Source organism: Eschscholzia californica, unplaced genomic scaffold (genome assembly GCF_041429995.1).
Source record: "Eschscholzia californica isolate CP2 unplaced genomic scaffold, dmEscCali1.0.p SCAF_5, whole genome shotgun sequence".
NCBI lineage: Eukaryota > Viridiplantae > Streptophyta > Magnoliopsida > Ranunculales > Papaveraceae > Eschscholzia > Eschscholzia californica.
The window spans coordinates 24,194,276-24,210,167 of NW_028238472.1; the positions used below are offsets into that span (position 1 = coordinate 24,194,276).

General features: G+C 42.7%; 1 protein-coding gene across 2 annotated transcripts; it reads left to right on the top strand.

The window, feature by feature from the left end:
* The first annotated feature begins 3,680 nt into the window (after window positions 1–3,680).
* On the top strand, window positions 3,681–5,022 carry LOC147537909 (protodermal factor 1-like). Of its 2 annotated transcripts, none has more exons than XM_086644503.1 (3): window positions 3,681–3,984; window positions 4,213–4,555; window positions 4,629–5,022. In XM_086644503.1, exons 1-3 carry the CDS (start codon window positions 3,846–3,848, stop codon window positions 4,966–4,968), a joined length of 822 nt encoding a protein of 273 aa, XP_086500629.1. In that variant the 5' UTR covers window positions 3,681–3,845; the 3' UTR covers window positions 4,969–5,022. The 2 variants fall into 2 exon arrangements, with proteins under 2 accessions (XP_086500629.1, XP_086500628.1); XM_086644502.1 differs by having other exon boundaries at window positions 3,782–3,987; window positions 4,629–5,016.
* The last annotated feature ends 10,870 nt before the right edge of the window (window positions 5,023–15,892 follow it).

Sequence of the window (15,892 nt, forward strand, 5' to 3'; positions counted from 1 at the left end):
TCGGTAATTCAGAGAATCAAGAACACTAGAAACTTTTATGGAAAGATCACTCTGCAATGCCTTCTCCAGAACAATCCAGGTTGACTCAATAAATGCAATACTTCTTGCTTACAAATCCCAACGGGACATGAGCTAGGCTACAAATGCAATGAAATCAAACTGAGAATCAGCCGATACGACTTCAAACTAGTCTCTAAGTCTCCGCACACTGTCAGCTTAGAGAGTTGGGGACAAACTGTATGGGCCAAAATCCGTCATCATGAGCGCCCCTAAGAATCCTCGATTAATGTGTCTACGAGATGACCAAGCCCATGAACTACGAGACAAATGAACCCAACCCATCCATCTTCGGACACCCGAAGACACAATAAAATGCGTAAGCATTTACGAAAAATGTAGCCCTGGATAAAGCGGTCGTCGCCTCCGGGAAATACTCCCTCTGTATTATGAAGGTAGGAAATCGCGGGTCAAGAAGTCAGTTGGACCGAGCCGTTGACCGAATGTCGAACCTCTACCTGTTTAATATTTTTGTGGGCACCGACGACTTCTTTGGGCTTAACCTGTGACAAAAGAGACAAGAACACACGTGACTGTAAGTCCTTTGGGACACCGGGATGGTGCCAGCCTTAGGGGGCTACGACGGTCAAGTCAGTAAGCTTGCAAGATAAGTAAAATATACTTGAATAATATCCTTGGTATGTTACCGTTGATGGGTTGGTGGTCGAAGTTTAGGCACGGCTCGTGGAGTGGACGGAGCTCGATCTCTACGGATAGACTGACTTGGTTGGAGAGAGATTAAGATAGTACTTGCGAAATCTGCCTCATGGATGAGACAACCCTAGAGAGGTTTGCCTTATCCAGGGGTATGTGTCGTAAATAAGTGGAAAGCTTTAAGGTCCTGACCTTGTAGAAAGTCACGTGGGTGATATATTAAGGGTCTGATCTCCACGAGAGATAAAGTGAGTCAACTCTTGTAAATAATCACGTGGGTGTTGTAGGAAGGGTCTGACCCCTCTAAATAGGCGAACTCTTGAAGAAGACGAACCCTTAACAAAGTAAGCAGACCCTTAGTAGAGTGGTTGTCAGGAGAGATAAAATAGTTGTTTGCTTCTTCAAGACCCTCGTATCCTCTGTGCTTGATATTTGATGAGATCCTGTATATGAATGCAAGACCGTGACGGTACTTGGATGCGATAGAGAAGGAAGCGGCATTATATGGTGAAGCGGGACTCTATGAGAGAGAAAGTAAGTGGTGTTTGCTGATTACTAGAAGATCGAATGTATTAGTCGGGAATTGGATGATGCTCTAAGAGAGAGAGAGTAGTGGGGTGTGTTCGGTGATAACCAGATGATATTAGAGTGCTTGATAGTTATATCAGTGGAGTATGGGTATGTTCGGCGATAACCCGATGATATTAGAGTGCTTGATAGTGATATCAGTGGAGTATGGATATGTTCGGCGATAACCCAATGGATTGCATCATTCTTAATTAGTTTCGTCCTTTTATAGTGTCTTGGGTAGACTGTTACCCAGTGATGAGTTGTCATCTTTAATGGTGGTAGCGCATACGCTGTCATCATTAATATGGATTCCGTAACCCCCTAACAGATATATCCGAGGTACGGTCATCTTGAATGACTATAACGTCTCTCCAACAGATATACGGAAGGAGGTCCGTTGAAGATTTGAGTGCGTACCTCTTTATCCAGGGCTGGATGTGCTTTTGTACTTAGGTCTGCTGAGAAGGCAAGGGCAGACCTCTTCTTCCAGGGCTGGAAGTGCTTACATATTTTAGCCTGGTGAGGAGGCGAGGGCGGACCTCTTCCTTCAGGGATGGAAGTGCTTCTTTTACTTTGGCGCTGCTTCGGGGTGCCCGAAGATAAATGGGTCGGGCCCATTAGCCATTAGTTCATGGGCTTGGTCACCGAGTAAGCCTTTTAATCGTGAATTTCTTGAGCAACCGTTGGTGACGTATTTTGGCCCATACATGTGTATCCGTTGAAAGGCGTTACTATCATTCAAGATGACAAATCGAGAATATCACGAGTATACCTATTGAGAGGGGTTACGATATCCGTATTTAGGGTGACAGCTCCATGCGTTACAGCATTAAATACACAACTCACCGCCAGGTGACAGTTGACCCAAGCCGCTATAAAATGACTGAGAAGAAGATGATAGGGAGGATTTGATGATCAACAAACACATCTGGTGATTGACTAAGACATCCAATTCTCGGGCAATCAACTCACAACTTACTTTCTCCCTCATGTAGTCTTGTTCTTTCACATAGTCATGTTCTTTCTCTGATCCAAGCATTATCACGGTCTTATACTTTGAGGAAGCAAGCACCTTTCTATCTCTCGTAAGTACCAGACCTTACCTGAGGGAACAAGCATATACATTCCCAAAAAGTACAAGTGCACGATCTTACAATGAGGAAGCAAACACCTACTTTATCTCTCCCGAAGGTCGTCTACTTTATCAAGGGGCTGCCTACTTTATCTCCAGAAGGGCGTCTGCTCTGTTAAGGGTTTACCTACTTTATCTCTCCTAGAAAAGAGGTTGTCTACTTTAACAAGGGCCAACCTACTTTATGTCTCCTACAGAGGAGGTTCTCTACTTTAACAAGGGTCAGCCTATGAGACTGCCTACTTTAGCCAGAAGATCAGACTCCTTAATCATCACCCATGTGATTTATTCTTACAAGATACAAGAGGTCGACCCTTCACTAAGGCAAGCACCCCATTTTATTTATGGTACATACCCTTGAACGAGATAGACTTCACTAGGGTTGCCTTATTCAGCGGAGAGACCTTGTAAACTGCGATATTGTCTCTCCAAGTAAGTCAGTTTAACCCGTAGAGATTGAGCTTCGACCACTCTACGAGCCGCGCCATACTCCGACCATCCCCTCGACGGTAACATTCAAGGGATATCATTCACGTATTTATTACTTTTCTCACAAGTTTACCGACTTAACCTTTGGAGTCCCTCTGTCCGACACCATCCCCGGTGTCCCCAAAGATCTTACAATCACTTGTGTTTCATTTCTTGTCAGACAGGTTATAGCCTAAAGACATCATTTGTTCCCATAAAAATATTAACAGGTGAAGCACTGGCTTTTGATGGTTCGGTCCCGCTGATTTCTTGACCCCGATTTCAGCCCCTAATACTCACATCCTCTCTCAATCAATTTGGGAGAAGAGGATTCAGGTTTTGTTTTCTCCCTAAATCGATTTTGGAAATAAGATGAATTACCAAGACTACACACGTAACCAGAACTAGACTAGAGGCACTCCCAAAACTCCAAAGTTTAACACTTTTTGAAAGCACGGCCGAATTTTCTTACAATCCTATCGAACAACCAAAAGCTTGTTTTCACATGATAAAATTTGAGTTTCTTTCCCACTAGAAAAAGTTCATTTTCACATCCAACCTTTTCCGGGACTCTTAAATACAATTTCTATTATTTTAAATACGTAAGTTATTATATCTAATGGTTAGGCCAGAAGTCTTAGAAACTCACCCAAGTTCCATAATCTAGTAGTCTCCATTGGAGATGTTCTTACACAAGGCATTTCAAACGTACTGTGTCAAATTTGAAATGTTACAGCATTGGGTGGGTTATTGCTTTGTAGTTAATCCTTTTATAAATGCACCCTGCAACATATCAACCAACTCCACACTCTTCCACCGCTCACATTTACTTCCCTTTCACCAACAAACAGCCAGTTTTTCTTTCAGCTCACTCTGTATATATTTACTACCCCACCCTTCTCCCAATTCACTTCACTCTTTCTGTCTTTTCCTGTATAGACGATTGTGAGGAAAAACGAGCAACATGGAGATGAAGAGAAGCCCTAGCTTTCAGATCTGGGGAGCATTGGTAGCAGGTTTCTTGGTTCTCTCTCATCCAGTCGTCATGTCTACTGGAACCATTGGAGATCAAAAGAACTACTACCCTTCTCCCCATCACTCTGGTGGTGCTTCTCTCTCTCTCTCTCTCTCTCTCTCTCTCTCTCTCTCTCTCTCTCTCTCTCTCTCTCTCTCTCTCTCTCTGTCTCTAATTGTTATTTTTCTTAAGTTAGTTATTCTTTCCATAATTAAGCAGTTTATAGGAACGGGTAGACGACTCGTTGTAAAAGCTAGTAATGAACCATTTGCCAAGATAGGAAGCTCCTAACAGTGCTTTGTGCTGCTAACTGCAGGTATCCCAAAGAGTCCTTCACATGGATCGTCACCATCAGTACCGTCATCTCATGATCCACCTTCACACAGTGGCGGAGGAAGCTGCCCACCGACTACTACTACTCCAACGACTTCACCACCGAAGCACAGTGGTGGTGGTGGATACCACCACTCTCCACCACCAACCATTGTTTCACCACCAACAGCTGGTGGTGGTTCACCTCCGGTGATTATTGATACCCCTCCCTCCCCTCCAACTGATCCTGAAATTTCATCACCTCCAACTGATCCTGAAATTTCGTCACCCCCAACACCTCTTATCCCCGATGACCCAAAATTACCGCCATTCATCGGAACTTGCGAGTAAGTTTGCTACTTCCCTGGAAATGTTTTTATTCATTCAAAGCAATTTATTAATGTTATATTTGTCTTACAGTTTCTGGAAGACCCACCCAGCAGCAATATTCGGTATCATCGGGGGCTGGTGGACATCACTAGGAGGCATCATTGGTGTAGTAGGTAGCACTCCAACATCTCTAGAGCCAACCCTCACCATTCAACAGGCACTGGCTAACACAAGAACAGATGGAATTGGAGCACTCTACCGAGAAGGAACAGCTTCGTTACTAAACTCTATGGTGTCTAAGAAGTTCCCTTTCTCGACAGAACACATCAAGCAAAGCTTCCTAAAGGCACTTGAATCTGAAAGGACTGCTGCAACTCAAGCTCAACTCTTCAAGAAAGCAAACGAGGGCCATCTTAAACTTAGATCTTGAAATGGTTATTTTCTTATGATGTACTTTTGAGGTTCCTAGGGTCATCGTATTTAGACCATCAGGGGTTTTAGCTGTCCTGCTGCCTTAAGCCGAGCTGTTTCGAGAGACTTCTGGTCTGATCTTTGACTCTTCAGACGTTAGTCAACGTCTGGACATTTTATGCCTCATCAGGGCTTAAACACTTCAAGACGTGAGGCCGACTGAGATCTTTCTGGAAAGTCCGGGATTAAGTCGTTAGGTCACGCAGCGCTGATATCTCCCCAATTCTGGGCGTAAGATATGGGCCGAACTTGTGGAGACCTCCCTTATTCCTCTTAAGATCCCAGGGCTGATCTGTCCGTGCCAAGGGCATTTAGTGCAGAGTTGGTTTCTTCCGACCGACCTCCCAGTTGGGGGAACGTATGGTGGACCGTCAGGTGTTTAGCTGTCCTGCTGCCTTAAGCCGAGTCGTTCCAAGAGAATTCAGACATCTTGACTTTTCAGTCGTTAGTCAATGGATGAACATTTTATGCATCATCACCGACGAGCTATTCAATGTGGTGCAAGGGAAAAGCGAGACTTTAGCAAGCTACTGGCAGAGATTTTGCAATCTCATGGTACAGGTCCCCGACCTAGAATCAAACGTCGCCTTTGTCGCATTACAGAGAGGCCTTTAGGCAGGACGACATAATCAGAGATATCTCAGAGAGAAAGCCGGGCACTCTCACAGAACTGATAGAAAGATTGCAACTAATCATCAGGACCGAGGAAAACTATCTACTGATGAAGGACGTGGCCAACATCCCATATGAAAGCGGACGTCCCCGAAAGAAGGAAAGGGACGAAGTCAGGCCACCCAGGGACCGAGAACGAGGCAGGAGACCTAAGGCTGACTTCGCAACCTATACCCCACTGATGAAAGGGAGGAAGGAAATCTTGCAGGTATTGATAGCAAAAGGCAAGGCCAAACTTCCTAAACCCAACGACGACCGAGAAGAGTTCGGGTCTAGGGACATGACTGCGTGGTGTGCCTTCCACAGAGGTTACGGCCACAAGACAGACAACTGTCGGCACCTCAAAAATCTTATCGAAGAGATGGTAAGGAAGGGAGAACTCGATAAGTACATCCAGAAAGAGCAGCGACCCTACGAATACCGGAACAAAAGGCCGGTAAACAGGGCAGGAATTGGATCAGAAGCCAACGAGAAGGGCTTGACTTTAAAAAAGGCAAGCAAAGGTTTTGAGAAACCAACCAGAGTAATGGGAAACATCAGTACCATAGCAGGAGGACCAACCCTCGGTGGAGCAACTAAAAGGGAGGGTAGGACGCATCCAAGTCGATACAGGAAGCTCGACAGAAGTCATGAGTCGGACGTGCTTCCAGAAACTCGGGGTAAGACAGCACCACCTCAAATCTTATAATCTTGCTTGACAGGGTTCGGCGACAACCAGGTCGAAACAGATGGAATAGCAACCCTGCCAGTACTGATCGGTGAAGAAGAATCAGCGAAAGCGATAATGCTAAACTTCGCCATTGTCGATAAGATGTACGCCTACAACATCATTTTGGGTAGGAACTTCCTAAGGGAGTCAGGAGCAATAGTTTCTATGAACCACCTCATGATGAAATTCCCAGTTCCAGGAACGAATCTCACAGGGACGGTCAGAGGAGACCTGAAGGTAGCCCGGGAATGTTACCTCATCTCCGCCCAGGGCTGCGAGGAAGAAGTGATCAATCCGATCACTGTTGGGGGAGACAAAGTGTCCTACGGAGACCCCCACACCAGACATGCAGAGCTGAGAAAATCAGGTCATCTCTACCCCTAGTCTATTTCCTTATTAAATAAAGCCATTAGGCAAAAGAAGTAGCATTACTAGCTACATATTCTATCTAACAAAATAAAATATTTTTAAACAAAAAAAGCTATAAAAGGAGGAGTCCTGGTTAAACTCATCTCGCTCTGAATCGAGCAGGTAGCCCTGGCAGCGAAAGCCACGACCAGGGGACCTAAAGGCAGCCTTGGTAGCAAAAGCAACAATCAAGGGCCCTGATTTAAAAACAACCCTGCTAGCGAAAGCCACGATCAGGGACAGGACAACCTCTGTAGCTACGACAACAACTGAGGGCCCTAAGGAGAAGTCCTAGTTAAACTGAACTTTGCTCGAGTAAAACCGACCCTTCAACAAGGTCCTAAGGAGAAGTCCTAGTCACACTCATCGGCTTAAGCCAGCAAATGAGGTAGCTCCGGTAGCTACAGCTGCGACCCGAGGCCTCGCAAGGAGAAGTCCTAGTTAAACCTAGACTCTTTACTCAAGTAAAACGTGGTCCTTGAGGATCCCTAAGGAGAAGTTCTAGTTAAACTACAGCCCGGGCGAAGGTGACTGGGGGTATAAGGAGAAATCCTTGCGAAACTATTCATGCAAAATGAAGAAGACATCCCTGATAGCTAAGGCAACGACCAGGGGCACGGGAGGAGTCCCGGCGAAAACTAGTTGTGCTCAAGCCAACGAAACCAGCTCTGGTAGCGAAAGCCACGACCAGAGGTCTAAGGAGAAGTCCTAGTGAAACTAGTAGAGCTCAAGCCGACGCAACCAGCTCTGGTAGCGAAAGCCACGACTAGAGGTCTAAGGAAAAGTCCTAGTGAAACTAGTCGAGCTCAAGCCGACGCAACCAACTCTGGTAGCAAAAGCCACGACAAGAGGTCTAAGGAGAAGTCCTAGCGAAACTAGTCGAGCTCAAGCCGACGCAACCAGCTCTGGTAGCGAAAAGCCACGACCAGAGGTCTAAGGAGAAGTCCTAGTGAAACTAGTCGAGCTCAAGCCGACGCAACCAACTCTGGTAGCGAAAGCCGCGACCAGAGGGCTAAGGAGAAGTCCTAGTGAAACTAGTCGAGCTCAAGCCGACGAAGTTAGCTATGGTAGCGAAAGCCACGACCAAAGGTCTATGGAGTAGTCCTAGTGAAACTAGTCGAGCTCAAGCCGACGAAGTTAGCTCTGATAGCAAAAGCTGCGATCGGAGGTCCAAGGAGAAGTCCTAGCTCAACTAGTTGCGCTCAGGCCAACAAAGACTGCCCTGATAGAAACGACCAGGGGCAAAGCTGAAAACACAAAACACCATTCAAAATTTTTTACGCAGGGCTAACTCGGGTTTTATTTTGCAGAAGGAAATAGTAAGCTTAGGGCATACTAGATTAGGTCTGAAATTGTACTCTTGCAAGTGCGATCATTCGAAGCATGCGTAGTAAGATTAGAAAATTGCATTAGTAAGTATAAGATTAATTACACTAACTATTTGTGTTGATTACATACATATATAAAAGAAAATAGGAAAACACAGCTCAGCGGCGAGCCGTTAGTCATTAGAAGAAGAAGAAGGACCGCCAATGTCCACCGAATCCTTTATCTTCACAGCCAGAAGACGACCACCCCCACGACGACGAACCAGGAACCCTGCGGAGGAAAAGAGAGCCGGTTCAGAGATACTCGTGGTACTTGTCAAGGAATAAACCAAGGGATAAAGAGGCCTGGATGTGCTTAAGGTAGAGAGGTGATCATTGTTCAGCAGATCATGTGGTCGGAGAAAATCGACGAAACCTTCGCCAGCCACCTCCATGCAAAAGTGTTCAATAGAAGAATCGTCGTTATTTAGAACCATGTAGAAAGCAACTCTAACATCGCTGCCAGGGAGAGTTCCGCTAACCATTAGAAGAGCCATGGTGAGATACGGAGGAGTCAGTCGTATCTCCGAGCTTATTTATAGACCAGAGGACTCGAGATAATGGGGCGTGATCAACGAAGAGTCGTGGCGAACAGTCGCGGTCAAAAAATAAAACCGACTTGAACGTGGGAAATAATTCGCAGCACAAAAGTATAAAGGAAAAAGGTAACTCTTTATTAATTCACAAAAAGGAATCTATCATTGTAAACCATAAAGTTTCGCTTTCTCACCATGATGAATGGACCTACACGAGAGGAAAAATAATGCCAGCACCGATCACTGGACTTAACAGAAAAAATCTTGTCGAGAGCATAAAGGTTCGCTTTATCACCATGATGAAGATAGAGGAAGTAAAAGGTCTCGATAGTGATTACGGCATTAGGACTCAGATGAAATAGTTGTAGCTCATAATGGTTCAGCAAGTCAACAAGAAAAAGAAGGAAAGGAACCACCAACTCAGATTATAGAAGACCTCGTATACACCAACGAGGCGGTCATCAGTAAGGTAAATCTTGTCTTCGGGTGAGGGAAGAAGGAGTTCAACAGTGGCCGGAAACGCATGAGTATTTCGAAGAGCGTCGATCTCCTCTTGAGTCATCCGACTTGTGAAACGATTGTGGCCGAAAAAATCAGCGGCTAAGGAAGGAGTCGCCATTTTCTTTCAGAAACAGAAGAGAAGAAGGACACAACTCAAGAAATGAAGAACTGACTAAACGAAGAAGGTAAAGAACAAAATATGAGAAAATTCGAAGGCTTAAATAGAATCAGCCTGAGGGTTGAGGCTATCGCGCACCAGACTAGTAGGAAAAAGACACGCGGCAACGATCACAACTTGAAAATCCTAACGTTTCTTCAATCAATGGAAAGTGACAACCGACGGTCCGGATTAGCCCAAGACGGCGTTAGTAAATAATAGAACCCTGGGGAACGCGCCTACTCTCCCACTGGCAAGATACCACGTGTCCACGCATGCCGAAAGCGCTGTCTTGAATAGTAATCCAAAAGGATCAGCGCCGAAAATAGGCAGTCAGAAGATCAAAGACGTGACGTCACAGAATCACGCATGAAAAAAAAATCAATTACTTCAGCAGAAGATAAGACGTGTCTCGGGAGAACAAACCACATGTCAAGACAAAACATAGATGAGATGGCTCTGGCGAAAACATCGTTCCATGAGAGAGGATCTCTACTCAGCAGATACCAATCAGCTCTGGAGAACCGGCACAATACTAAGTTCCACTAAATAGCCCAGGTTCAGGTAAGACTCAAAGAGTTTCTCGATACAACTCTGGGACAGGTATTACTCTCGACTTCAAGCCTTCAAATAAAGTAAAAAACCCACGAGTTACTTCTACTCCTTAGTCTCTTTACATTAGACTTTCTATTACTTTTTTTTTGGATTTAAGTTTTGACCCTTAAAGGGCTTAATTGTAATCTAAATAAAAGAAGCCTTGGGTTCGAACACTTGAGGGAAGAGTCGCCTGGGTCGTCTGCAAAGGTCGTCGCCTTTCTAGAACGGGAGGTAGCTTCCTTGATCACCCACGAATCCCGTCTCAGTGGGCACTTGCGATGGTTTTGTGTGCCTAATTGATATGACGAATTGTTTAGTTTAATCGTCTTTAGTAAGGGCACTAACCCTATGACAAGATAAGAGTTGGATTTCATCACTGATCTCTTTCCCATCTAGGAAACAACGTTGCGAATCGCAAACCTCACTTGAATTAAAATCTGGTTTAGACATTGGCCCTATGGTATCGAGCTCATAGGATCTTTGCAAACAATTCTAGAACTCGATTTTTATATGGGCATTCCTAAAGGGAACGTGTCGAGCATTGTTTCAAAGGCCGCCTCGACAAGAGGAAACGTTGCCAAAGGTTGGACGGTTATTTACAGCTTTCATAGTTGGCTATCTCTTGGAGAATCGCTTAACTGTTGTACTTTGACGGAGTAACCCTCATAACAATCATAGTTCAAGTTTTGGTACGAAGTAACAGTTGTCCAGAGTTGTAAGTGAAATTGACTAACCTGTATCTCGTCTAGATTTTGGTTTGGTTACTTGGTTGAGTCAGCTTGTGGTTGGTTTCTTTCTATTTAGGTTCTTCGTAGTGCCTCCTCAATTTTCAATTAAAAAAATATTGAAAGAGAGATGGCTGGATTTTGGTCCCAACATAATGACAGAAGAGACGAAAGTTCTTCAAATCTACCATGGTGGTACTTAGCAAATGGTCAAAATAGTGTTCGTCAACCTACCTATAATTTGCATAATGATGATCGTTGGGATTATTGTCAACCTCAAGAGGGTTATGAGTCTCATTATAGATAACCTGATAGATCATCTTACATGCATTATAGTGAAGAGTTTTATGCTCCACACGTGTCTCAACCTCAATTGGTGATGTGACACGAAAATGTCACATTTGGAGAGCCTAACTTAGACTAATTAGTTCGTTTCGAGTATTATAAATAATATTTTATGTGTTTTTCATGTTAGGTACCTCTTTTGAAGTTAAGCGTTTGATTCGGAATAAAACGAAGTATTAATCACCATCATTTCATGTGCCCAAAATGAGAGAAAAAGATTTCAAGCAAATCAAATGACAAGTGGAGTCAATGACGTCCGACGGTGAAACGGGAGTCGAATCGAAGTTCGGACGGAGTAATTAAGGAAGATGGAAGCCAAAGTCGTCTCTTGAAATTAGATTTGTAGAGATCAAGTATGAAGGCACCCTCCTTGTTCCTGAAGCAAAGCCCAAACCCAACTCAAGCCAATAAAAGAAAGAAGAAGAACAAGACAAAGATAAATCTATGAGCACCCTTCTTTATGGCTCAAAGTCAAGTCTGACTCAAAGTCAAAGTCAAAGTCTTGACCTAGGGTTTTAGTAGTAAAGGGCTACCATTCATCATCTTCTTCATCAACAATCAAGCAAGAAAGAGAGAGAGAGAAAGAAGCTAGAGCTAGTGGTTCTAGGGTTGTGTTCTTGAGTTTGAGAGTTTGAGCTAGAGAGAGAGCAAGAGGAAGAAGGAGTAGCCGGCATTAGCTTGGCCGGCCAAGCTAGGCCGGCCTAGCAAGGCCAACACTACAAGAGCTCAGGTAAGGCAGCCATAGTAGCTTGCATGGGAGCAGCAAGTCGCGACCAGCAACTCGGGAAAACTTAAGGAGCACGTTCCACGAGAGCAGCAGCACGCTTCACTGGAGCTGCTGTTCTTCATTGGAGCTGCTGCAGATGCATCCAGCAGTAGCTCGGACGACCTCCACTTGCTCGGAACAGCAGCGTACGGCGCGGGACAGTAGCTCATTTGGCCGGGTCTTGAATTTGGTCGGATTTCCACAAGCTTTGACCGGATTTTTATGAGTTTTTCGGCAACCTTTTTGATCCAAAACCTTAGGGCTTTTGTTTCCCTCATCCTTAGCTAGCTTCTCATGTGGTTTGATTTGACTTTGGACTAAAAATTTCTAGAGAGAAAGTTAGGGTTAGCTTTAATGGAGTTTGTGATAAATGGAGAAGATGATGGGGATTGCTAAGGGGAACTCTGATTTTTGCTCGGGGACACCATTTTGGCAACTTTAAAGGGAATCCAGAATTTGCTAAGGGAAGATCGACTTCAACTGAAGACTTAAATTTTCCGACGATCTTAGCCTCGAACCACATCGAAAAAAGGGGATTCTCTCATCATTTTCTTTTCATTTATTGTTCATTCAACATTTTAGCTAACTCTTGTATTCGGATACTTTTGAAACATGATTTGAATGCGATGAATGACTTATGATTTGTTTTCATTTGAGTTTAATTGAATTCGTCTAGTTTTATAAATTAGAAGCCTTGATCTTAATCGTCTATTGACACAAAGTTTGATAATGCGTACTTATTTTGATAGTCGATGCTTACTAACCTTTGATCGATTATACTTAGTTTTACGTATTATACTTATTAGTGTCACACTTGACGTTTTCAATTCATTAGATAGTGTGTGTAAGTTTGATAGTCGATGCTTAGTGACGTTTGATCGATTATGCTTAGTTAGACACATGATGCTTAGGATTGTCAATGTGGGTGAAGTTAATTACATTTTCGTTCGAATAGAGTATTAGTATTTGTCACTTTCGATCTTGTGGATCGAAGTATCCCTCTCAATCGAATTTTTCCCGAATTGAGTCTTACCGTCTCCCGACTCTTGTTTCTCTGATTCTTCTCACGTATCTCTCTCGCCCGTTTTACGTTTATTGTTTAATTAGTTTTGCTTGCTTTCTTGTTTTGTTACTCATTCTATCTATAAGCCCCCATTTACCTTTGTTCCTCTTCCTTTTTAGTCCAAGTTAGCTTGAAATATCTAGACCGGTGGATAAGATAGTCTGATATTCGAGTCACCCTCCTATCCTTGGATCGACTACGATTTTGTCGGTTACTACTTGATACCTCCGCATGGGTGTACAACCTTTTCGAGTGCATCAATGGGATAACGGTGAAATAGTTGATTCTTCATCTTTATTGCAAAAAGCTATTAGTATGCTAGCTAAGAGTAATGGAAAGTCTTATACACCACACGTGTCTCAACATCAATGGGATACAGGTGAAACTGTTGATTCTCCATCTTTAAAGAGTAATTCAGAGTTTGATCGAGAAACTCAAAAGATGTTTGACGAATGTCGAGCCCTAAGAGAACTTGGTGAAAAAATTAGTGAAAAAACTGATAGAACTCTAAAAGAATTACTCTGTAGGAAAACTAGTGTTGTAGTAGAGGATTACCAGGACAATATAGAGTATAGTACACAGTGCTCTGTGTATGATGATGATGAGGAGGATACAATTTTAGAGGAGTATACTTCTCCTGAAAACATTGTTATTGAGGCTAAAATCTCAGAAACGATGGAACCCAACATTGAGATATCCTCTCATTTTACCGTACTTGAAATCCCTTCAGACCAAAATGAAGAGTGTTCTACAGTTGAAGATGATGAGAAGTTTAAACTCCCAGCTGAGGATGATGAATCATGGTTGACGAATTTTCTAAATGAGAGCAGTGACTCGCCTGACTTAGGCGAAGATTTGGAATTCTTTAGGGACACCGATGATAACATTATAAAAGAAATTATAGAAGGACTATCTGACCCGACTTCTAGGGACTGTGAGTCTGATAGCAGGGTTTCTCCGTTGAAGGAACCAGAAGTACCTGTTTTTAAGAACCCTAGTTTAAGTCCGGGTGTCATTGATAGTCCTCTAGATAACTTTGCATTTTGTCTCGTGAAACCACGTTTAGATTTTGAAGCACTCTCTCCTCTATCTATCATCCATATAGAGACCCATTCTATTTGGTTCGTACTCTCTCTGGTGGATTGTCTAACTTAACGACTTTATTGTCGTCGGAGTTTGGGGATTGCCCTTCTTTCTTGATAATCTCACCAACACTATCACCGAATTACTCAGATGTAAGATTATCCTTCACTGAAAACTTTGATTTTGGGTGGACCCACAGATGTTTCGATTATTGGTTTACAGTTAGTCACATCTCCGTAATCTAGTATAATTCTTTCTATCTTTTTTAGTCATCTGTTTTGTCTGGCTGAAGACATTAAACTTAGCGCTTTTTGGGAGGCAACCCACGGTTAGGACGTTGGAATCAGGTAATATCCTTCCCTTCACCCTGTTGGGGAAAAAAATTTCCATGAATTGAAATGGTCCTTATTTCAAAAATCCAAAAGGGTTCAAAATTTTCTAAAATTTCAAATTTTTGGGTTGAAATAGTGAGTCTTGTTGTTTTTGGTTGTTAATAGTTATAGAGTCTAGTTGGTCTTATTATAGGCTGGCTAAAAGTTTTTCCATGAATTTTGAGTCTTCAAGTTGTTTGTGCACTGGCCATGTGAATGCTAGATAAGTGAAGAGTAGAATTTTCTAAGAGAACTTGATTGATCATTAGTGGAGGGTACTTAACCCATGTGAGATTCTGAGCCTTACTATTGTGCTTAGAGTGATTTCTTCTGCACTAACTCCGAGTAGAAGGAAGAGCTACTCAACCTCACAATATTCAATAGAACTTATTTGATCTTTTGAGTTCAAAACTTACAAGCACTAGGGATGTCTCCAGGAATGCAAACCTTTCTCTTGTAGTCTGAGAAACTTGAAAACATTGTCAACTAGAGGAAGATAGAAACTTCATCCACCATTTAGAACCCTAGGCATAAGGCATGAAGCAAAAAAGAATAGAGTTTTACCAGGGAAAGAATAATGTTGAGAAATTCCTTTTTGTAGTATAAGTATTATTACCAGAGTCCGTAAAACAAAAACAAAAAAGGAAAGAAAAAAATATAGTGTTTGTTTAGTTTATGTGTTTATCCCTTGAAGAAGTTCTTGAAGATTTGAAGACTTCGAGTTCTCACGAGTTTTAGTTCACCTCATCCTTAAGGCCTATTAACCTCAAGGAAACAGTGTTAGATTGTAGATAAGGTGAGAAGAGTTGGTAAGCTTCCCCATTTCGTATTAGTGATTGTTTCCTTTCTATGAGATCAGTCATTTACGAAAAATTTAGTCCGTCTTTTGTAATGTGTTGAGTTTTTCTACATGCTCATACTCGCACATTGAGTGACCCATTTCTGAGTGACTTGAATTTTTAAGTGTATGACCGTGAGGCAACCTTTTTTATCCGAAACCATAGGGCTTTTGTTCCCCTCATCCTTGGCTAGCTTCTCATGTGGTTTGATTTGATTTTGGACTAGAAATTTCTAGAGAGAGAAAGCTGGGGTTAGCTTTAATGGAAGTTTGTGATAAATGGAGAAGATGATGGGGATTGCTAAGGGGAACTCTGATTTTTGCTCGGGGACACTATTTTAGCAACTTTAAAGGGAATCTGAATTTGCGAAGGGGAGATCGACTTCAACTAAAGACTTATATTATCCGACGATCTTAGCCTCGAACCACATCGAAAAAAGAGGATTCTCTCATCATTTTCTTTTCATTTATTGTTCATTCAATATTTTAGCTAACTCTTGTATTCGGATACTTTTGAAACATGATTTGAATGCGATGAATGATTTATGATTTGGTTCCATGTGAGTTTAATTGGCTTCGTCTAGTTTCATAAATTAGAAGCCTTGATCTTAATCGTCTATTGGCACAAAGTTTGATAATGCGTACTTATTTTGATAGTCGATGCTTACTAACCTTTGATCGATTATACTTAGTTTGACGTATTATACTTATTAGTGTCATACTTGTTCGCTTTCAATTCATTAGA